This window comes from Marmota monax, unplaced genomic scaffold, assembly GCF_021218885.2.
Source record: "Marmota monax isolate L192 unplaced genomic scaffold, Marmota_monax_Labrador192_F-V1.1 WCK01_AAM20220418_F8-fsc00096, whole genome shotgun sequence".
NCBI classification, from domain to species: domain Eukaryota; kingdom Metazoa; phylum Chordata; class Mammalia; order Rodentia; family Sciuridae; genus Marmota; species Marmota monax.
This window is the reverse complement of record NW_026695236.1, coordinates 7,197,595-7,221,219: the sequence shown is the minus strand read 5'-3', so window position 1 is coordinate 7,221,219 and position 23,625 is coordinate 7,197,595. Positions and strand designations below refer to the sequence as shown.

General features: G+C 36.9%; 1 protein-coding gene across 4 annotated transcripts in view; it reads left to right on the top strand.

Moving 5' to 3' along the window:
- The window catches only part of LOC124089378 (butyrophilin subfamily 1 member A1), a 39,020-nt gene that overhangs the window by 4,927 nt on the left and 10,468 nt on the right, over positions 1-23,625 (top strand). For 2 of the 4 annotated variants that reach the window (XM_046439376.2, XM_046439375.2), the window contains exons 1-6: positions 4,996-5,110; positions 5,951-6,042; positions 9,657-9,779; positions 13,250-13,375; positions 14,413-14,760; positions 15,460-15,741. In XM_046439376.2, the coding sequence (XP_046295332.1) occupies positions 9,689-9,779; positions 13,250-13,375; positions 14,413-14,760; positions 15,460-15,741 (847 nt within the window). In that variant the 5' untranslated portion in view covers positions 4,996-5,110; positions 5,951-6,042; positions 9,657-9,688. Of the gene's footprint in view, positions 1-4,995; positions 5,111-5,950; positions 6,043-9,656; positions 9,780-13,249; positions 13,376-14,412; positions 14,761-15,459; positions 15,742-19,050; positions 19,177-23,625 lie in introns of those variants that run through there. The other 2 variants (XM_046439373.2, XM_058577372.1) reach the window with 2 other exon arrangements.

Sequence of the window (23,625 nt, the reverse complement as noted above, 5' to 3'; positions counted from 1 at the left end):
TCTTCCACCTGGTCCTGAAAGTGGGTGCAATACCAGCATAGTAGCATAAGTAAAGCCACATTTGGGCCAAAAGACTGAAAATGGAAAAGTGCCAGGAAGATTATTGAGCAGAGGAACCTGGAAAAAATAACTTATACTAAAAAAACAAGAAAGTTCTCAAATCAATAATGTGCTTCTACTTTTAAAAAGCTAAAAATAAAATAAAAGCCAAACAAGCCCAAAGCAAGCACAAGAAATCAAGTCAACAAAAATTAAAACAAAAATCAATTAAACTGAAAATAGAAAAACAATAGAGAATATCACTAAACCAAAAGTTGAATCTTTAAAAATAGTAAAACCTTGGCAAATCTCTAGCAAGAAAGAAGACAGAATAAGAAAGCAAGAGACCAATACTTTACAAGAACATAGACATACAACAAATCATTTATAAAATATTAGAGAATTGAATTTAGTAATATTTTAACAAATAATAAGTATCATGACCAAATGAGATTTCAAAAGAAAAAAACACATTGTCAGTCAATTGACGAATAAAAAGCATTTGATGGTACCTTACATCGATTCATGATAAGAGCTATCAGCAAACTAGGAATAAAAGGGAACTTTCTTGACTTGATGAAAGGTGTCTATGAAAAAGCTATAGGTCTCATCATCATTATCATAATAATGATGAAAGATTGGGATTGCAAAGAAATCAAGGAAATGCCCTGAGCCACCATGTCCACTCAACATTGCCCTAGAAACACTACCCAGTGCAATAAAGCATGAAAATGAAACAGAAACCATGCTGATTGGAAAGGAGGAAATAAAATGGTTTTGATTTGACTTCAGAGAATTGCCCACATGAGAAATTCCAGTGACTCTAATAAAACCAATAAGGGAGTTTGACAGCCTTAGATGGGTAAATGAATAATCAAAATGTGTACATCCACACAGTGGAATACACCTCAGCAATAAAAAGAGTGTACTGTCGATATATGCAACAACTGGGATGAATCTCAAGGCACTATGCTTAGTGAAGGAAGCTAACCTCAAAAGTTTACACATTTTGTGATTCCACTTCTACAATGTTACCAAAGACAAAGCTGTGGTGATGGAGTGTCAGAACCCGCTGACAATCCGTAATTCCTGGTACAGCAGAGATGCATAAAGAAAGACACACTCACACACACACATCCAGTAGAGAATAAGCAGCAGGTTTATTTTTTCCTTCCTTCTTTTATACAGCAAAAATGAAACACATCTTTCCGGCAGCTTAATCTTATCAAGCATGGATAAACATTCTCAGAGTAACTTTGTTCATGGTCACAGTGCTCCATATTTCTTATTATCTGAGTTGTAGTTAGTTAATTTCTGGGCAATCACATATCTATATCTATATAGATTTTAATCTTGGCAGAACATTCTTTTCTCCCGTCTCCGCAAGACTGCAACAAGGACACAGCTCAAAGAGTTCATAGTTTCTCACAGAACTCCTTGTTTTGCTAAGCACAGCAAAACTTCACTGTTTGTGTGCGTGAGCACACAATGGAGAAAGGATCAGCAGTTGCCAAGGGGTATAATACAAAATAATAAGGGGGCATAATACACAAGCAGTTTCAGGGGGCAATGGAACTATTCTGTATGCTGATTTTTATCATTACATCAATCTATACATATATTGAAATTCAAAGAAACTAGGACTTTCATCTAAAATATACAAAGACCTCTTGAAACTCGACAATAAGAACATGAATAATGTGATTTTTAAATGGATGAAAGATTTGAACAGACACCTCTTAAGGAAGACATACAAATGGCACATAAGCATATAAAAGAAGTCAACAACATACATCATTAAAGGACTGTAAATTAAAACGGCAATAAAATACCACTACAAAACTAATAGAATTTTATACTGATAATTTAAATTGTATGCGATACATTCTATCATTATATTCTATACAATATATTGCATAAAAATGTACCTATAAAATAAATTATATATATTCTAGCTTCCTGTCTTCAGAAATATACCTATATAATTACAAAATTAAAAATATGTGTAAAGTTTGATATGATTAAAACTCAGTAAAAATAATTTAAAAAACTAAATAAACCCTCTACCTTCAATTATTTCTGAATGAACTCTAAAAAATCACTAATTTGCAGGTCCCGCAGCTGGGCAATACAGTGTTAGTCTCCAGCTAGCTTTGCAGTAGATGGCACCACTGGTGTGTGGGTTATGATGATACTGTTGTCTAGGTTTTTCTTTAGGGACCTGAAAGAGGTCCCTACAAAAAATGACTCTTTGCTTGGTTTCACTGATGTCCAAAGGATGACAGGAATGAGTTGAAGATGCTTGGCATCTTCTCAGCAGCACATGGATCCTTCTCTGAAATAGACTGTATATTATGCAACAAAGCAAGTCTAGCAAATACAAAAAATAGAGATACTACACTGTATATCTATCAGATCATAATAGAATGAAATAAGAAATCAATGATAAAATAAAAGAAGATAATCCAACACCTAGAGACTAAATAATATGATATTGAATGAACAATGGCTAGCAGAAGACATCAGAGAGAGATAAAAATAAATTCTTAGAGGTAGATGAAAACATTGATACAACATATCAAAATCTCTGGGACACTATGAAGGCAGTGCTAAGAGGAATTTCATTGCATTAAGATCATTCAATGAGGGGCTGGGATTGTGGCTCAGTGGTAAAGCACTTGCCTAGCACATGTGAGGCTCTGGGTTTGATCCTCAGCACCACATAAAAACAACATAAAGGTCATTGTGTACACCTACAACTAAAATAAATATTTTTTTTTAAAAAAAAGATCATTCAATGAATCCACTGAAAGAGAAATTAGGAAAACTACCCCATCCAAAATAGCCCTCCCAAAAAGATAAAATACTTGGGAATCAATCTAACAAAAGAGGTGAAAGACCTCTCCAGTGAAAACTATAGAACACTAAAGAAAGAAATTGAAGAAGGCCTTAGAAGATGGAAAGACCTCTCATACTCTTGGATAGGAAGAATTAATATTGTCAAAATGGTCATACTACCAAAACTGTTATATAGATTTAATGCAATTCCTATTAAAATCCCAATGAAATTCTTCATAAACTAAAAAAAGCAATCATGAAATTCATTTGGAAAAATAAGAGACTCAGAATAGCCCAAGCAATCCTTAGCAAGAAAAGGATTGAAGCAGGAAGTATCACAATATCAGACTTAAACTATACTATAAAGCAATGGTAACAAAAATGACATGGTATTGGAACCAAAATAGATATATTTTGTACCAATGGTACAAAATAGAAGACACAGAGACAAACCCACATAAATAAAGTTATCTCATACTAGAAAAAGTGCCAAGAGCATACACTGGAGAAAATATGGTGCTGAGAAAACTGCAAATCCATATGCAGCAAAATGAAATTGAATCCCTGTCTTTCACCATGCACAAAACTCAACTCAAAGTGGATCAAGAACCTAGGAATTAGACCAGAGACCCTGTGCCTAATAGAAGAAAAAGTAAACCCAAATCTTCACTATGTTGGCCTAGGATCTGACTTCCTTAACAAGACTCCTAAAGCACAAGAAATAATATCAAGCAAGAATCAATAAATGAGATGGATTCAAACTAAAAAGCTTCTTCTCAGCAAAAGAAATAATTGATGATGTCAAGAGAGAGCCTACAAAGTGGGAGAAAATGTTTACCACACACACATCAGATAGAGCACTAATCTCCAGGATATATAAAGAACTCAAAAAACCTAGTGCCAAATAAAACAAATAATCCAAATCAATAAATGGGCTAAGGAATTGAAAAGTCACTTCTCAGAAAAAGATATACGAGTGACCAACAAATATATAAACTTTTCAACATCTACAGTAATTAGGAAATGCAAATCAAAACTACTCTAAGATTTCATCTCACTCCAGTCAGAATGGCAGTTATCAAGAATACAATTCTCTGGATGTACACAATGTAGAGTTGTACCATTCATGCAAGTGAGGATGTAGGAAAAAGGTACACTCATACTGGATGTACACAATGTAGAGTTGTACCATTCATGCAAGTGAGGATGTAGGAAAAAGGTACACTCATACATTGCTGGTGGGACTGCAAATTGTTGCAACCACTTTATAAAGCAGTATGGAGATTTCTCAGAAAACTTGGAATGGTGCCACCATTTGACCCAGGTATCCAACTCCTCGGTCTATACCCAAAGGACTTAAAATCAGCGTACCATAGTGACGCAGCCACATCAATGATTATAGCAGCTCAATTCACAATAGCTAAACTGTGGCAACAAACTAGATGCCAACCAATAGATGAATGGATAAAGAAACTGTGGTGTATATACACACTGGAATATTACCCAGCATTAAAAGACAATAAAATTATGACATTTGCAGGTAAATGGAGTTAGAGTAAGTGAAGTAAGACAATCCCCAAAGCCCAAAGGCCTAATGTTTTCTTTGATAAGTGGATACTGATCCATATTTGGAGAAGGGACATGGGAAGAATGGAAGAACTTTGGATTGGGCAAAAGGGAGGGGGCATGGGACAAGAAAGATAGTGGAATGAGATGGACGCCATTACCGTCTGGTAATTATGGGTACATATATGATTGCATGAATGGTACAACTCTACATTGTGTACATCCAGAGAATTGAAATGTTGTGCTCTATTTGTTTACAATGAATTGAAATCCATTCTGCTCTCATGTATAACTAAGTAGAACAAATAAAAAAATGGAAAAAAATATTTAAAAAATAGATATGAGGTGTCTTCCAAAGTTCATGTGTGAGACAATGCAGGAACATTTAGAGGTAAAATGAAAAGATTAGGAGAGCTATAATCTAATAGCCAATGAACCTGTTGATATGGATTAACTGGGTGGTAACTGTAGGCAGGTAGGGCATTGCTGGAGGAAGCAGGTCACTGGGGGTGTGGCCTTGGGGTTTATATTTTGTCCCTGGTGAGTGGAGCTCTCTCTTTCTGCTTATTGCTGCTCTGTACTGAGCCCTTTCCTCTGCCATGGTGTTCTGTCCCAACTCGGACCCTGAACAGTGGAGTCAGCCAGCCATCTTCCGGACCTCTGAAGTGTGAGTCAAAATAAATTTTTCCTAGTCTACATTGTTTTTATCAGGTCTTTGGGTCATAGCAATGAAAAAGGTGACTAAAACAGAAATAGAAACAGGTAGCACCTAAATTCCTGGGGTTTTTTGCCTATTCCCAGAAAAGACATAAAACTTTCCTCCCCTTCATTAGCCTACCTTTCTCCCTCGGTATTCCTACTCTATACCTGTGATCCTTCAACTCCCTGGAGATGAGAGGCTAATTTGTGAGCTCCCTCCTCTCCATTCTTTGCATACTTGAATAGAGCCTTTCTTTCTCCCAACACTCATCTCTCTGCCTGCTTTTTCTGTGGCATGACCCTCTGAATCTGGGTATGGAGAAAATACTAGGGCTTAAGGAAGCTTCCTACACTTTCAGTTCAAGGTCTCCCAGTTTGTGAACTATCTGGGGTTTGGTTTGGTTTTGTGTGTATAAAATAAACTTTTAGCATATTTCTAGCTTTGATCTAAATTTTATTTTTGACCCAAGAGAGAAAAAGATGTGCAAAGCCTTTACAGAAAGTAGGTGAAGGAAGATATTAGAGAAACCTAGTATAATGCCCATGGAGTGTTTCAGGCTCTGTTGAGGTTGTTAATCATTAATTTGTATGAAATCAGCCTGTCTAATCTGTGCTCTTTGGTTTTTTCCCTTTGTAGTTTCTTCTTTCATTTTCAGTTTTGTTCTATACAATGGTGGTTATAAAACTTACCAAATAATGCTGCTTTGTTGAACTTAGTACTACCAGTGGGCTTCTTTCCTAGATAATCTGACTTGATTCCTGCTCAGGGCTCCTTCCAACTTCCTTTTTGTTTTCTTCTCTAACTCAGATGAACTCATTTCTCCCAATCCTGAATCCCTGGAAGAAAAATTTCTAGACAAATATACCCCGGATATTTGGAATCTTGCAAGAAATGTGAAGGTAAGTCTCTCCTGAGGTCTATAAAGAGGATCCTTCCCCAAGTTGAAGAAAGAGGAAGCTTGAAGAAAGGGCCATGTCATTGTCCCATGCAAGGTTCTATAGCACAGAGGAGGTGAGGACAGAGTGCTGTGCTTCCTGGCAGGAGAGCAGGATGAAAGAATAGAAAGAAGGAAAGGGGTGGAAAAGTAGAGCCTTCTGCACAAGAATGCCAACTAAGAGGTTTTAGACCCTGCTTGCCAGGGTTCTGAGGTGGGAAGGGTCTTCTAGGTGTTTCCATTGCATTTACTTCGTGATGCCTACATCTGTAGTCTTCAAACTATAGGATATGCATGAAAAGGCTCTTCAAGAGAACTTAGATGGTGGTAATACTGATCAGGAGGTTTCTTTCCTATCTAGGCTTTCACAATTTTTTTACATACAAAATGCAACACATAGCTTTCCCCTTCCCCTTCTTCTCTTCCTTTCCTTTTTTTCCTTTATTTCCACTTTCCTTCCCATCCTGAAGAACTCAGATTTAAAGATTTAGGTGGAGAGGAGCAAAGTAGACATTTGTGCTGCCAGGGCAGGTGGTTAGGTGAAAAAGGGATGCTGCAGCCATCCACAGTTAGGGTGTCAGAGCCAAGTAGGTGAGTGGTGTCACTCTAGGTGCAAAGTATTTTTCTTGGCTATGTTTCATGATGTATTATTTGACCTTATAAGTGAACAATATTAACTTAAAGGCAAGATGTCAGTTTTCCTTTCTCATCTTCCTGAATTCAGCACATCCCAACAAAGGATTTGCAAAGTATCTGAAGGAAAGTTATGCACAACATTCTCAAATAGATCCATTTTAGCAAAGAGAATACATATATACTAAAATATTTGAAAATAAATTCCCTTAAAATTATTCATAATTATGAATATTAACTCCTATTTTTCTTCTAAGAATTTTCTAATTTTGGATCTTACATTTGGGTTCATTGTTTGTTTGAATTGATTTTTGTATATGGTGAGGTAGGAATTCTGTTTCATTCTTTTGTCTATGAATATCCAGTTATCCCATACCACTTGTTATTTTTATTTTCCTATTGACCTGTCTTGGCACCCTTGTCAAACATCAATTGACAATAAATGAAGTGTTTATTTCTGAGCTCTATTCTGTTGATCTGTTTGTCTGTTCTTAGATATGACACCAAAAGTACAAGAGACCAAAATAAATCAGATTGGATTTTGTCAAAATTTAAAACATTTTGCTGCAAAGAATGATATTAATAAAGAAAAAAAGACAACCTTCAGAACAAAATAAAATATTTGCAAATTGAATATTTAATAAGATACCTGCATCCAGGATATATAAAGAATTCTTATAATTCAACAAAAAGATAAAAACACAATTTTTAAATGGGCAAGTGATCTGTTTAGGCATTTTGCCACAGAAGATATGCAAATGACCAATAAGCACATGACAAACACTCAGCATCCTTAGTGCAAACCAAAACAACAATGGGATAACACTTCATGTTGCCTAGGCTAGTGTCTTAGTCTCTGTTTTTAAATTTATTTTAAGTGATACATAAAAACATAAAAACTGTACATATTCATGGGATAGCCTATAATAATTCAGTTCAAGTACACATTTTATAATGTTTAAACCAGATTAAGCACTTCTATCTCTTCAAACATTGATCATTTCTTTATGGTAAAATCATTCAAAATCTACTTTCTAGCTATTTGAAATGTTCGGTAAATTACTGTTATGCATAGTCATCCTAATGTGTAATGGCACACCAGAGCGTCTTGCTCTTATTTAACTGTAACTCAGTACTCATTGATTAAGCTTTTCCATCCCTCCCTTGCCTTAGTGTCCCCAGCCTCTGGTAACTACCATTCTACTCAGCTTCTGAGATCAATTTTTAATATTCTAAATATGAGTGAGACTATGCATGGATTATTTCACATTATGTAATGATCTCCATAATTTCATAATTCACATTATGAATTACATAATTTCATTTTCATTACATAATTTCACATTATATAATAATGATCTCCATGTCCTTAAAAATGACAGAATTTCATTCTTTTTTGAGAATGAATGGTATTCCATGCTGTATACATGCCACATTTTCTTTGTCTGTTCATCAGTTGATGGAAGTTGATGAACAAATAGGTTGTTTCAACTCCTTGGCTATGGTGAATAGTGCTACAATGAACAAGGCTGTCTCTTTTAGTCCATCTTCTGTTGCGATAACAGAATACCACAGACTGACAGATGCATAAAATAGAGAATTGACTCATGGTTCTGGGGGCTAAAAAGTGCAAGAGCATGACACCAGCATCTGGTGAGGGTCTTCATATATGCAGCATCATCTCATGAAAAAGGTGGAGGGGTGACAGAGAGGGCGAGAGATAGACAACAAAGGGGGCCAAATGTTATCCCTTTATCAGGACCCTGCTCCAATGATAATTCACCCCTCTCATGATAGTGACATGACTTCATTCATGAGGGTAGACTCCTCTCATGGCCTAGTAGCCCGTTAATAGACCCACCTCTCAATAACACCATAATGGCAATTAAATTTCAGTATAGATTTTGGAGGGGAAAAATATTTAAACCATAGATATAGCTAAAATAAAAAGAAGAAAGGCAATAATAAGTGCTGCCAGAATATGGAGAGCCTGGCATGGTGGCACACACCTGTGATCCCAGCAACTCAGGGGGCCAAGGCAGGAGGATTCCAAGTTTAAGACCAGTCTGGACAAAATAGCAAGACTCTGTCTCAAATTTTAAAAAAATAAATAAATAAAAGAGCTAGGGATGTAGCTCAGTAGTAGAGCAAACCTGCGTTCAATCCCCTGTATAGGAAAAATAAAATAAAATAAAACAAGAACTTGGAAAAATTGGAACCCACATACATTACTCGTGCAAATGCAAAATGGTGCAGCCACTCTGGAGAACAGTTTGACAGTTCCTCAAAATATTAAACATAGAGGGGCTGATGTTGTAGCTCAGTAGTAAAGGGCTTGCCTAGCATATGTGAGGCACCTGTTTGATCCCCAGCACCACATTTAACAGTCAATAAATAAAATTAAGGTATTAAAAAATATCAAACATAGAGGTCCCATCTGACCCAAAAATTCATCACCTGGAGAATCAAAAAGATATATCCATACAAAAACTTGTACATGAATATGCATAAAAACATTTTCATAATAGCTAAAAAGGAAATAATTCAAATGTCCACCAACTTATAAATAAATATGTTATGACCATGTAATGGAATTTAAAGGAATGAAGTGCTAATACATGTTACAATATGGATAAACCTTCAATGAATTATGCCAAGTGAAAGAAGCCAAACACAAAAGGTCACAGATTGGGATTCCATTTATATGATATGTTCAGGAAAGGCAAATCCACAGGGAAAGAAGATTGTATGCTTTTAAAGTGTGAATTTTATGACATGTAACTTGTACCTCAACCAAGATGTTATGAAGAAAAATTTAGCCATATCTGGTGGTAACCCTTTTATAAACATGTTCAGGGCAGAAGTGCATGTAGGTATGAGTATTTTAAAGTGAAAGTGCTATGGAAAATCTTTCTTTTTTCTTCCTTCAACTGACTGGTGATTTAGATGGAGCCCTGCAAAGTAGCCAAGAGGAGACCATGAATATCCTCGTGGGATTGTTCAAAATTGCCAAGAAAAATGTGCTTGGGAGTTGGCAATCTGTGTGTTCTAAATTTGAGTTTTTAATAGGTAAGACTTCTAACTACAAATATGATGTGCCACTACGGGAGAATTGTTTTAGAGAATCCCAAACCCCATCTTTCATCAACTCCTGAACTTTATAGAACAATAAGGCTTATTTCTGTTTTCCTTTTTCAATCATTTCCTTTGAGTTCCTTCATAAATATGTGTGGTGTGAGAGAAAGACAAAGGAAATACTAGAGAAATTGCATCAGATATTTTAATCTTGCAGTGAGTTTGTATAAAGACATTTTGGTATAGATATTTATTTGAAGAGCACTGAGATACTTTATTAAGAGTATCATCTTAGGGCTGGAGCTGGAGCTCAGTGGTAGAGCTCTTGCCTTGCAAGTATGAGGACTGGGTTCAATCCTCAGCACCACATAAAAATAAACAAATAAAATAAAGGCATGCTGTCCATCTACAACTACAAAAGAAATTATTTTAAAAAAAGATTATCATCTCTATCAACAGCTTCTTAGATTTATGCATGGTTTCCACAAATAGTCCCTTTCCTGCTGCTGATGGGGATCTGGCTCTGTCAGCTAGAAAGAATCCAGTTGAGTTTATTTTGCCCAATGAGATAGTTGCCATGAAATTTTGTTGGTAACCTGGCATTTCCTAAACTTTCAAGAGGCTTGGATTCAGAGCCTCCCTCCAACACCCACCCCCCCTTCCCAAGATAAAACATACCAGTTGAACTTTATTCTTTTTCAGCCTACAGAATGTCTTAGGCTGTTTTTTTTTTTCACCAGAATGTCACTTAGATGGTGGTGCAAGATAAGCAGCAAAGAGTGAACATCTGTAACATTTAATCAGCTACAGCAACTGTATATTCTGTTTGACCAAGAAAATTCTCAATTACCTAGCTAGCATCTCCACCAGTCAACTGCACTGAATGTTTCTACCTATCATAAAAAAGGAGATCATAGAGTCTGGGGGAGTTCAAGGTACAGGCATCTAAAGAGCACAGATTTGGTCTTATCTTGGATTCAATGGATATAAGGGGACAAAGGAGGCCAAGCCAATGTTCCTAAATGGAGTTCAAAATAATAGACTATAAACTTTGTCCTTAGATATTTCTGTCAATTTGTAACTGCTAATATGAAACTAATTGCAAAAATAATTATTTTAACATAGTATATAAATCCTGCAAACTAAAGATTTACTGTTTTTTATTTTAATGAATTCAAATTATCAATTCTTTCTTTCATGGATCATGCCTTTGAAGGATCTAAAAAGCCATTGTCCAACCCAAGGTCATCTAAATTATTTTCCTGTTACCTTCTAGGATTTTTATAGTTCTGTTTTTACATTTGAATCTATGGTCCACTTTGAGTTCATTTTTGTGAAGGATGTAATGTCTATATGTAGAGTCAGTTTTTCACATGTGAATGTCTGATTGTTTCAACACCATTTGTTGAAAAGAAAGTCTTTGCTCAAATATATTACTTTTACTCCTTTGTCAAAGATCAATTGACTATATCAGTATGCATCTATTTCTGGGCCCTCTATTCTATTCCAATGATCTATCTGTTTATTCATTCACAAATACCAAACTGTCTTGCTTTCTATAGCTTTATAGTAAGTTTGAAATCAGGTAATGTCAATCATCCAATTTTGTTCTTCTTCTTCAGTATTATATTGGGTAATTGGTCTTTTTGGCTTTCTACATAAAACTTCAGAATCCACAAAATAACTTGCTGGGATCATTCTTATTTTGAAATAATAAGAAAAAATTGATTGGATTTCAAAGTCATTCGAATTTTCACCAAAAAATGTCAATATTATATTGTTTAAAAAAGAAAGAACTATTAAATTCCCTAAATTTGATTCAAAAATGAAAATAAAAATAGTTTAAAATTTATATCTTCAACTTAAGCAAATAAAATATCTCACCAATGGTAACTATAATGAAGTTGAAAAGATCATGATTAGTAATTATAATTGATAATTATCTGTAGTCATTTCAAGTATAAAATTGGAAATAAAGGTATTTATTAAAGCAATTTCCAATGCTATAAAAATTTAAGATATTTATACTTAAACCTTTGAAATTAAATATTTAATATGCTTCCTAATAATTTCTACTTCATTTTCTTATCATAATGATAGGATATTTTAAAATGTATTTTTTATGAAGCCTATGTAAATGTCTACAAATCTCCTTCCAGTTTACTACAGTATGAAAAAGTGGTATCATTTTTTTTCCATGTGTCATCATATCCAAAAGGTCAGGATGTACTTCCTACTCCATAAAATAATTATATGCTCAGTCTTTGGAGTTGTTGACACAGTCCTCTAAGACTCGGCATAGTCATACCACATGCCTCCATTGATCAAGATTCATTCACCCACATATAAAGAATATATCTTTCCATATTAAGAGACCATGACCTTTGAATTCTCTTCCTCTCTATTCTTTGGACCAACCCCTTCCTAGACACACTCTGAACAATAGGATCTCCGGGCCCTGGGCCCAGGAAAGCAAACTTCATAGTTGTAGCCACCAAATTCCACATTGCAGTTGTTTCTGAGAGTGCTACAGTCCCTTCTTCACTGCTAGTAACAATATTTTTCATGTCCTGGTAGGGAACGTCAGAATTCATCTGTGGGCAAGCAAAGGAAAGTAAGCAGGCAAGTACTGATAGAACCCACTTGCTTCTCCTCCTACTCCAAGGAGGAGGGGGTCCATAAGCTCCTGGAACCTCTAGAAGCAAATTCAGGCTACTGGATCCCCAGACATTACAAGATGTACAATTAGAAGTGAGTCACCAGCATGTAAAAGATAGCTGGAGCCAACAGTCAGCCCTCTGTTGCTGTAACAAAACACCAAAAATAAAATTCTAAGAAGCAAATACTTATTTTACTCATGATTTCAGACATTTCAGTCTATGGTCACTTGGCTCTGGGGCTTTGGGCCTGTGGAGGCACAGTACATCATGGTGGGGAGTGCATGGCAGAAAAGGCTGCTCACCTCATGGTGGAAGAGAAGCAGAGGAGGGACTAGGTCTCAATATCCCCTTCAAGGGCATGCCTTTCAATGATCTAGGTTCCTTCTCTTAAAGGTTCCACCACCTCCCAACAGTGCCACAGACTGGGAACTAAGCCTCCAACACATTTGCCTTTGGAGGACATTCAAGATCCAGACTATAGCAAGCCATGAGATTGTAAGAAATCACCAAAAGAGACTAAGCTGCAGGGCAAGAAAGAGGAACCAGTGAAGAAAAATAAGTAGAAGCAGCCAGATATGTGTGAGGAATAGCAAGACTGTGGAAGCCTGGGTGTCCCTGAGTGGCCTGAAAACCAGAGTCCTGAAATTCGTGGGAAAAGGAATAAGAAGCTCAGTCTGTTTCTAACATTAGCACCAAAGATAGATATGCCCCTCCTGCCTGGGAGTGAGATTTCTGTGTTCCCTTCTATTCTGCCCCTTGCCTTATATCTCAGAGTTCACCTTTTTATCTCTTTTATTATTACAGCCTCTCCTTCTGCAGCACGAGCACATATCCTTGGGGTTGCCCTTCCTGGGTCACCAAAGAAGCAGCGAGTCTCTCCAATGTACCATGGCAGCCTTTTCTCACTCTATCTCTGTCTCCAGGTTGCAGGTAGGAACTCCTGTTTCTCTTTCCTATTCTGAGTCTCTGGTTCTATGATACAAAAGAGTGAGTGGGAAAAAAAAGGAAGAAAACTCAGAAGAAAGGAGATAAAAATACAAATAAATTGAGAACCTGGGAAAAATAAAAGTACACAAATTAGCTTTTTAAACTTACTAATACCAGGCATTATTCTTGCATCTCTTGGTCCAGGCCTACTGGTGAGTGCATATGGTGTCTGTGTGTGTGTGTGTGTGTGTGTGTGTGTACGCACGCACATGAGTGCAAGTGTGCATGTGGTGCAGCAAGAATTAAGAAGTGAAGAAGCCTCACATTGTAATTAAGAAGCACAAGTTCTTAGAATCTCATGAAATGACAAAATAAGACCTTGCAAACATAAGATTGCATGCCCCATTGTCTCATCCCTTGCTTATGGCAAACACTACTATCCGTTCTCAGTCATGTTTCCTACTGGGCTGTTTTGGATTCTTTCTAGACACAGTTGTTCAATTATTCACTCCCAAACCACTAGAGTTCATGTGTGAACCCTTCCTCTCTCCTCCCTCCCTCCCTCTGTGTTCTCTTCTATTCTGCCCCTTGCCTTATATCTCAGAGTTCGTTGTTTTTAATCTCCTTCATTATTACAGTAACTCTTTCATTATTACAGCCTCTCCTTCAGTAGCACAAGCACAAAGCCTTGGGATTACCCTTCCTAGTTGAGGACAGACTCTAACCCAAAGAAGTTATTGCATCTATTTCCCAAATCCAGCAGTCTAAATTTTCAGCTCCTCACCCACCTCCCACTCCCACAAGGAACTAGGTGAGTTAGGTAACATTTCCAAGGATCAAAATTTAAAGAAGCACTCACTCTTAGGAGCTTGTTGCCTGTGCACTTGCATAGCCCTGAGCAAAGGCCTTCTTAAATCATGTCCCCTAGGTGCCTTGTGAGCTTCACTCTAGCCCAGGCCCACTGTTCTACTTTCAACATCTCTTGCCCCTTCTTTGACCTCAGTCCTCTCTGACTCCATTTCTGTTTCTCTTTTTTTCAGGGGCATTCCAAATCCAAGGGCCCCATGAGCCTGTGGTGGCTGTGCTAGGTGGTGAAGCAGAGCTGCCTTGCTTTCTCTCATCTCATCAGAGTGCTGAGAACATGCAGATAAGCTGGTCCCGCTCCCTGTCCTCCCAGATTGTACACCTGTACAAGGATGGGAGCAGTCAGCCTGGGGAAGTCATGGAGGAGTACTCAGGGAGGACAAAGCTTGTGAGAGATGCTATCAGTAAAGGCATTGTGGTCCTTAGAATCCTTAACATCCAAACCTTTGATGATGGACAGTATTACTGTGGGTTCCAGCATGGCTCCTTCTACAGTGATACATTGATCGAACTGAAAGTGGCAGGTAATGGCCCAGGTTCTGCCCTTGACACCTCTTCAGAGTGAGTTTACTCTAGGATAGATTTCCTTCTCTGATCCATGTTCCTTGGAAACATAAAGAAGAGGTTGTAAGAGAAATGGAGGTGGCTAATACAACAGCCTTTTTTATAATTCTGCATACCACTGCTAGGATCAGGCTACCTTCAGGGTTTAGGGATAAACAGAAAATAATAGAATCATGGTGGGAGTCAAGAAATGGGCAGGGTCAGGTATGGTGGTGCATGCCTATAACCCAGTGGCTTGAGAGGCTAAGGCAGGAGGATCATGAGTTCAAAGACAGCCTCAGCAACTTAGCAAGGCCCTAAGCAACTTTGTGAGACCCAGTCCCAAAATAAAAAATAAAAGGGCTAAGAATGCAGCTGATAGCTAAATGATTAAGTGCCCCTGTGTTCAACCTCTGGTATCAAAAGAAAAAAATAAAGAAGAAGAAAAAGGAAGAAAGAAATGGGCAAGCACCATTTGTATTGAACAGTGTTAGACTCATCTCTTGTCTGAATCTCCATTAGTTACTGCCAAGATATTTTCAGAGCCTCAGTTTCTGCTCTATGCACTATGATCTAGTCAGCAGCCCCAACTCTTCAGAGAAACATAGAGATTTGTGTGTGTGTGTGTGTGTGTGTGTGTGTGTGTGTGTGTGAAAATGAGCATCTCTTTCTCTTCTCAGCTCTAGGCTCAGCTCCTCACTTCCACATGGAGGTTACTGAGACCAGAGAAACCCAATTGGAGTGCAAGTCAGAAGGCTGGTTCCCTAAGCCGAAGGTCCAGTGGATAAATTCTCAAGGAGAGGAAATTCCACCTGTGTCTGAGTTTCAGACCCAGGACCAAGATGGCCTGTTCCACGTAACCACATTTCTCCTATTCAGAGATTCTGCGAAGGCAAACACGACATGTTCCATCTGGAACCCGATCCTAAATCAGAAAAAGGAAGGGCAAGTGTCCATAGCAGGTCAGTTTTCTCTCTTCCCTTACTTACCTGGGACCTTGGCTGATGGGTCCTCTACCAGCTATGCTCCACTCCTGCTTCTGCTCTCTTCCATCACACCACAGCAGCCTTGCCGATAGGACCCAATTTCCCTCTCTTTTTCTACTTCCTCCTTTCCCTTCCTCACCAGACTTTTTCAATCCCCAACTGACTTAACACCTCCATGAAACTGAGGCCTCTTCATCAAAAACTACAATCTAATCTCCTCTTTAGATCTCAATAACCAATCTCTCCTACATTGCCTTTTCAAGGTTCCTCCTCAGATATTTTGTTAGATCTTTCCTCTACCTAAGTGTCCTGCTAAAATAATTCTTTTAAGTTTAAACACAGATAAGAATTCCCCACAGACAGACAGTCATGATTTTGGTCACTTATATTCTACTTTCCTTCCTGAATTATGCCAAGTCCTATTGTATTTTTCAATTATTTTCTCTATTCTTCATATGTATAATGTCTGTTTATTCATCTAACCTTTGCTAAAATATTACTTCCTTAGAGAAGCTTCCTTTTACTGCTCATCTAGCTGAATTAGATTTTAGCACTATTCTCTGTCATAGAACCTTGTTGTTCTCATAACCTTGGTACCAAACCAAATGTAAGCATCTATTTCCTTTGCATTTATTTATTTAATGTCAGTGTAACTCATTATAGAGTAAGTTTTATGAAGATGGGAGGTATGAATTTTTTCTAATCATTTAAAATCCACTACCTAATATAGTAAATGAAACAAAGAAATCATTCAATATTTATTGGCAAAGAATTCAATGAAGATAAGAGTTTAGGATGGCTTGACCTCATGTAGGCACTGAGGTCACTAATGACAGTGGCAGAACTAGCCTGGAGAGTGGTATGGGAGCCAGAGCCTGGTGCCATCAATGAGAGGGAGAATGACTGTGAGACCAGAAGAGAGGAAGGAGAGATGTTCAAAGGAGAGGGGTTTTGTATGATCCAATTTTAAGTTGTAATGCAGGTTACTTATCCCAACTTTCTCTAATTTGAATCAACCTCCCAGTGTTCCCAATTCCCCAACCTAAACTTTTCCTCTGAAAAAAATTCCTCAACATCTTTCATCTCTTCCCTCAAGTTCCATCTACTTTCTTATCTTAATTAAAACCCAAATTTCCCCAAAAGATTCCCCCCCACCCCTTTTCTTGCACTGCATGCAATTCCTAGGGCTATTTACAGGCCTCTGTCCTTTTCCAGCCATGTAAATGCTTTGTATCAAGATCAGGTTTTGGTACCTGGATTGTAGTGTGCCTCTGCACCCTGATACCTGTTATCACCTTAGAACACTCCCATGACCAAGGAGACAGCTCATCCAGCACTCCAGAATCTCAGATATATAAATGCCACGTATCCACTGTTACACATTCATTTTCATATTTGTTCAAAAATGTTTACTCATCAACTTCCATGAGCCAGCACGTGCTAATTGCTGAGAATGCCATAATGGCAAAAATATAGTATCTATCCTTGCAGAACATGAAGAGAGGTTACAGGAAGGGGAAGAAAAGGAATCAAATTATAATTTTTAAAGTGTTAAAAATATAATTCTCATATAAATACATGTAAATCAGGTGCTATGATTTTAATTAATGCATAAATGAGGGAAGGACTAGGCTAACAAAGATAGGAAACCTAAAAATATCACAAATTTAATGTCCATTGGGACAATAAAACCATAAAGAAATTTTATTCATTTAAATCAGATGATCTTTAGACAGTTTTGCTATTAGATAAATTCTAAGATGACATTGAAAAGGTATGTAGTTTATCACCTTTTATGTTGTTTCCACATTTTAGATAGTTTTTCTTAACAAAGACAGCTATTTTTACCTGTGAAAGCCCTAATTTAAACATAGTTTTTACTTCAGACATACAAATATCTTTAAATTTGTTTAAAACAATAATCAAATAATTAAAATCAAGCAAACATATTAGAACACACCTGTAATCCCAGCAACTGGGGTGGGTGAGGCAGGAGAATCCCAAGTTCAAGGACAGCCTCAGCAACTTAATAAGATCCTATCTCAAGAATAAAATGGGCTGTGGATGGAACTAAGTGGTTAAGCACCTCTGGGTTCAATCACTAGTACCAAAAGAAAAAGGAAAAAGAATTTAAAAATCTAACAAAAATCCATAATTTTAAGAATGGTGAAAATTCAATTTTAAAACATTTTCCTTCAAGACACAAATTAGAAGCATCAGATATACCAAATGAGATGGTTTATTTCTAAAGCAAAGCCTTTCAGAAGGTACATGACCTCTGACAACTTCAATTACATTCCTGTGTAATCAAAGATAAGAAATACATCTTACTGTATGCAGTTGCTCAACTTTATATGGAAAAAAAATACAAGACAAAAGCAGAACCAAATCTCAATATTTCTGGTAGAAGATAAAAAGAGTTGAAGACAATTATGCAGTAAATAAAGTGAGAAATTGTGAATAGAATTAATAATCAGTTACCATTAGTGTCGGTTAACACCGATACCTAATAAAGATACACATGTGCTTTTCTTCATTACATCTATATTAAAATCACCCTTCCATATATTTAAAAAAGTGCTTTCTTTTTCTTGAAGTTACAAAAAGTCTTACATGAGAAAAATAATAACATTCTGTATAGTGCTTACTGGAAATGCTTTTTTCCCAGAACAGCATCATAAATTCTTTGGAAATATTTGCATTAAGTACAAAATTCAAAATAGCATTTTTCATTTTGGGTTTACTTTACTTGGAAATATGATTTTTTCCAGAATTCAGCAGAAAAGAGTATATTTATATGTACATGTGTTTTATTCCCATTACATGAATGACAAATTGATTTTTATTAGGAAGCAAATTTTATCTCACTCTTTAACCACACCTTCCAGTTCTTGTTTACTTCTGTTTTCATAGGTTTTTCAGACTTCTGTTCCCTGAATTCCTCCAGGCTATCCCAGGCTAGCAACTTCAGCATGGTCAAGTTTCCATGGATTGACTCCCCCACCTACTCTTTCATTGATACTTTCAATTCCATTACACTCTGTTACACTGCTACTATTCTCCTTCTGAAATGAATTTATTTGCTGAACAAATAAACTAAATAAGAAAATATTTAAAAGGAAGCATGCACTTACTGACTAACTAGGTCAGGAATGAAATGTAGATAGACGGAGCATCCCCAGAATACAATTGTTGGAGGGAGGGATTGCGGATTCACTGAGCAAGAAGTAAATGTGGGAACAACTCTTTCCATTGAAACTAACAGGGGACACATCTGAATTTCAGTTGCGGAGCCCTTCATTTTCCATCAACTCATAACAGGAGGCACTATTTTTCTATCTCTTTTGATATTGTCTGCTGTCATAGCCATTGGACTTCACTTATATAAAAAGAGACAAGGAGCAAGGAAAGGTAAAGATATTCTTCTTTTCAATATATGAACAACTCTTTTCAGAGTAATCAAAATCAGCAAAGACAGTGCTAAAGGAAATATTACTTCACATCTGTGAGATTCTGATACCTCAACTTTAAAGTATAGAAAATAAGACCTCTTGACAGAACTTCTATGTAGATTAAAACAAATAATTTACCATAAGAATCTTACACTGCTCTAATATAACAGGCATGAAAGGTTGTTGTATTATCATTATGATTGTTTGTTTTTTTTTAATTTTTTATTGTTGGCTGTTCAAAACATTACATAGTTCTTGATATATCATATTTCACACTTTGATTCAAGTGGGTTATGAGCTCCCATTTTTACCCCATATACAGATTGCAGAATCACATCAGTTACACATCCATTGATTTACATATTGCCATACTAGTGTCTGTTGTGTTCTGCTGCCTTTCCTATCCTTTACTATCCCCCCACCCCTCCCCTCCCCTCCCCTCCCCTCCCCTCTTCTCTCTCTGCCCCCTCTACTGACATTCATTTGTCCCCCTTGTATTATTTTTCCCTTTCCCCTCACTTCCTCTTGTATGTACTTTTGTATAACTCTGAGGGTCTCCTTCCATTTCCATGCAATTTCCCTTCTCTCTCCCTTTCCCTCCCACCTCTCATCTCTGTTTAATGTTAATCTTCTTCTCATGCTCTTCAACCCTACTCTGTTCTTAGTTACTTTCCTTATATCAAAGAAGACATTTGGCATTTGTTTTTTAGGGATTGGCTAGCTTCACTTAGCATAATCTGCTCTAATGCCATCCATTTCCCTGTAAATTCTATGATTTTGTCATTTTTTAATGCAGAGTAATACTCCATTGTGTATAAATGCCACATTTTTTTTATCCATTCGTCTATTGAAGGGCATCTAGGTTGGTTCCACAGTCTTGCTATTGTGAACTGTGCTGCTATGAACATCGATGTAGCAGTGTCCCTGTAGCATGCTCTTTTTAGGTCTTTAGGAAATAGACCAAGAAGGGGAATAGCTGGGTCAAATGGTGGCTCCATTCCCAGCTTTCCAAGAAATCTCCATACTGCTTTCCAAATTGGCTGCACCAATCTGCAGTCCCACCAGCAATGTACAAGTGTACCCTTTTCCCCACATCCTCGCCAGCACTTGTTGTTGTTTGACTTCCTAATGGCTGCCAATCTTACTGGAGTGAGATGGTATCTTAGGGTGGTTTTGATTTGCATTTCTCTGACAGCTAGAGATGTTGAGCATTTTTTCATGTACTTGTTGATTGACTGTATGTCCTCCTCTGTGAAGTGTCTGTTCAGGTCCTTGGCCCATTTGTTGATTGGGTTGTTTGTTCTCTTATTGTCTAATTTTTTGAGTTCTTTGTATACTCTGGATATTAGGGCTCTATCTGAAGTGTGAGGAGTAAAGATTTGTTCCCAGGATGTAGGCTCCCTATTTACCTCTCTTATTGTTTCTTTTGCTGAGAAAAAACTTCTTAGTTTGAGTAAGTCCCATTTGTTGATTCTAGTTATTAACTTTTGTGCTATGGGTGTCCTATTGAGGAATTTGGAGCCCGACCCCACCGACTGTAGATCGTAGCCAACTTTTTCTTCTATCAGACGGCGCGTCTCTGATTTGATATCAAGTTCCTTGATCCATTTTGAATTCACTTTTGTGCATGGCGAGAGAAAGGGATTCAGTTTCATTTTGTTGCATATGGATTTCCAGTTTTCCCAGCACCATTTGTTGAAGATGCTATCCTTCCTCCATTGCATGCTTTTAGCCCCTTTATCAAATATAAGATAGTTGTAGTTTTGTGGATTGGTTTCTGTGTCCTCTATTCTGTACCATTGGTCCACACGCCTGTTTTGGTACCAGTACCATGCTGTTTTTGTTACTATTGCTCTGTAGTATAGTTTGAAGTCTGGTATCGCTATACCGCCTGATTCACACTTCTTGCTTAGCATTGTTTTTGCTATTCTGGGTCTTTTATTTTTCCATATGAATTTCATGATTGCTTTCTCTATTTCTACAAGAAATGCCATTGGGATTTTGATTGGCATTGCATTAAACCTATAGAGAACTTTTGGTAATATCGCCATTTTGATGATGTTAGTTCTGCCTATCCATGAACAGGGTATATTTTTCCATCTTCTAAGATCTTCTTCTATTTCTCTCTTTAGGGTTCTGTAGTTTTCATTGTATAAGTCTTTCACCTCTTTTGTTAGGTTGATTCCCAAGTACTTTATGTTTTTTGAAGATATTTTGAATGGAGTGGTTGTCCTCATTTCCATTTCAGAGGATTTGTCGCTGATATACAGGAATGCCTTTGATTTATGCGTGTTGATTTTAAATCCTGCCACTTTGCTGAATTCATTTATTAGCTCTAATAGTTTCTTTGTAGAGCCTTTTGGGTCTGCTAGATATAGAATCATATCATCTGCAAATAGTGATAATTTAATTTCTTCTTTTCCTATTTTTATGCCTTTAATTTCTTTCGTCTGTCTAATTGCTCTGGCCAGTGTTTCGAGAACTATGTTGAAGAGAAGTGGAGAGAGAGGGCATCCCTGTCTTGTTCCAGATTTTAGAGGGAATGCCTTCAGTTTTTCTCCATTCAGAATAATGCTAGCCTGAGGCTTAGCATAGATTGCTTTTACAATATTGAGGTATGTTCCTGTTATCCCTAGTTTTTCTAGAGTTTTGAACATAAAGGGATGCTGTACTTTGTCAAATGCTTTTTCCGCATCTATCGAGATGATCATATGGTTCTTATTTTTAAGTCTATTGATGTGGTGAATAACATTTATTGATTTCCGTATATTGAACCAGCCTTGCATCCCAGGGATGAATCCTACTTGATCATGGTGTACAATTTTTTTTATATGTTTTTGTATCCGATTCGCCAGAATTTTATTGAGGATTTTTGCATCTAGGTTCATTAGAGATATTGGTCTGTAGTTTTCTTTCTTTGAAGTGTCTTTGTCTGGTTTAGGTATCAGGGTGATGTTGGCCTCATAGAATGAATTTGGAAGTTCTCCCTCCTTTTCTATTTCCTGAAGTAGCTTGAAAAGTATTGGTATTAGTTCTTCTTTAAAGGTTTTGTAAAATTCTGCTGTATACCCATCGGGACCTGGGCTTTTCTTAGTTGGTAGTCTTTTGATGGTTTCTTCTATCTCCTCAATTGATATTGGTCTGTTTAGGTTTTCTATATCCTCCTGACTCAATCTGGGCAGATCATATGACTTAAGAAATTTATCTATGCCTTCACTATCTTCTAATTTATTGGAGTATAAGGATTCAAAATAGTTTTTGATTATCTTCTGTATTTCTGAAGTGTCTGTTGTGATATTGCCTTTTTCATCCCGTATGCTAGTAATTTGAGTTCTCTCTCTTCTTCTCTTCACTAGCATCGCTAAGGGTCTGTCGATTTTGTTTATTTTTTCAAAGAACCAACTTTTAGTTTTGTCAATTTTTTCAATTGTTTCTTTTGTTTCGATTTCATTAATTTCAGCTCTGATTTTAATTATTTCTTGCCTTCTACTTCTTTTGCTGTTGTTTTGCTCTTCTTTTTCAAGGATTTTGAGATGAAGTATGAGATCATTTATTTGTTGGTTTTTTCTTTTTTTAAGGAATGAACTCCAAGCAATGAATTTTCCTCTTAGAACTGCTTTCAATGTGTCCCATAGATTCCGATATGTTGTGTCTGTGTTTTCATTTATCTCTAAGAATTTTTTAATTTCCTCCTTGATGTCTTCTATAACCCATTGATCATTCAGTAACCTATTGTTCATTCTCCAATTGATGTATGCTTTTTCCTTCCTTCTTTTATCGTTGATTTTCAGTTTCATTCCATTATGATCAGATAAGATGCATGGTAATATCTCTACTCCTTTATATTGTCTAAGAGTTGCCCTGTGACATAATATATGATCTATTTTTGAGAAGGATCCATGTGCTGCTGAGAAAAAAGTGTAACTGCTTGATGTTGGGTGGTATACTCTATATATGTCAATTAGGTCTAGGTTATTAATAGTGTTATTGAGTTCTATAGTTTCCTTATTCAACTTTTGTTTGGAAGATCTGTCCAGTGGCGAGAGAGGTGTGTTGAAGTCTCCCATGATTATGGTGTGGTGGTCTATTAGACTCTTGAACTTGAGAAGAGTTTGTTTGACGAACATAGCTGCACCATTGTTTGGGGCATAAATATTTATGATTGTTATGTCTTGTTGGTGTATGGTTCCCTTAAGCAGTATGTAGTGTCCCTCTTTATCTCTTTTGATTAACTTTGGCTTGAAATCTATTTTATTTGATATGAGTATGGACACGCCTGCTTGTTTCCGAAGTCCATATGAGTGATATGATTTTTCCCAACCTTTCACCTTCAGCCTATGTATGTCTTTTCCTATCAAATGCGTCTCCTGTAGGCAGCATATTGTTGGGTCTTGTTTTGTGATCCATT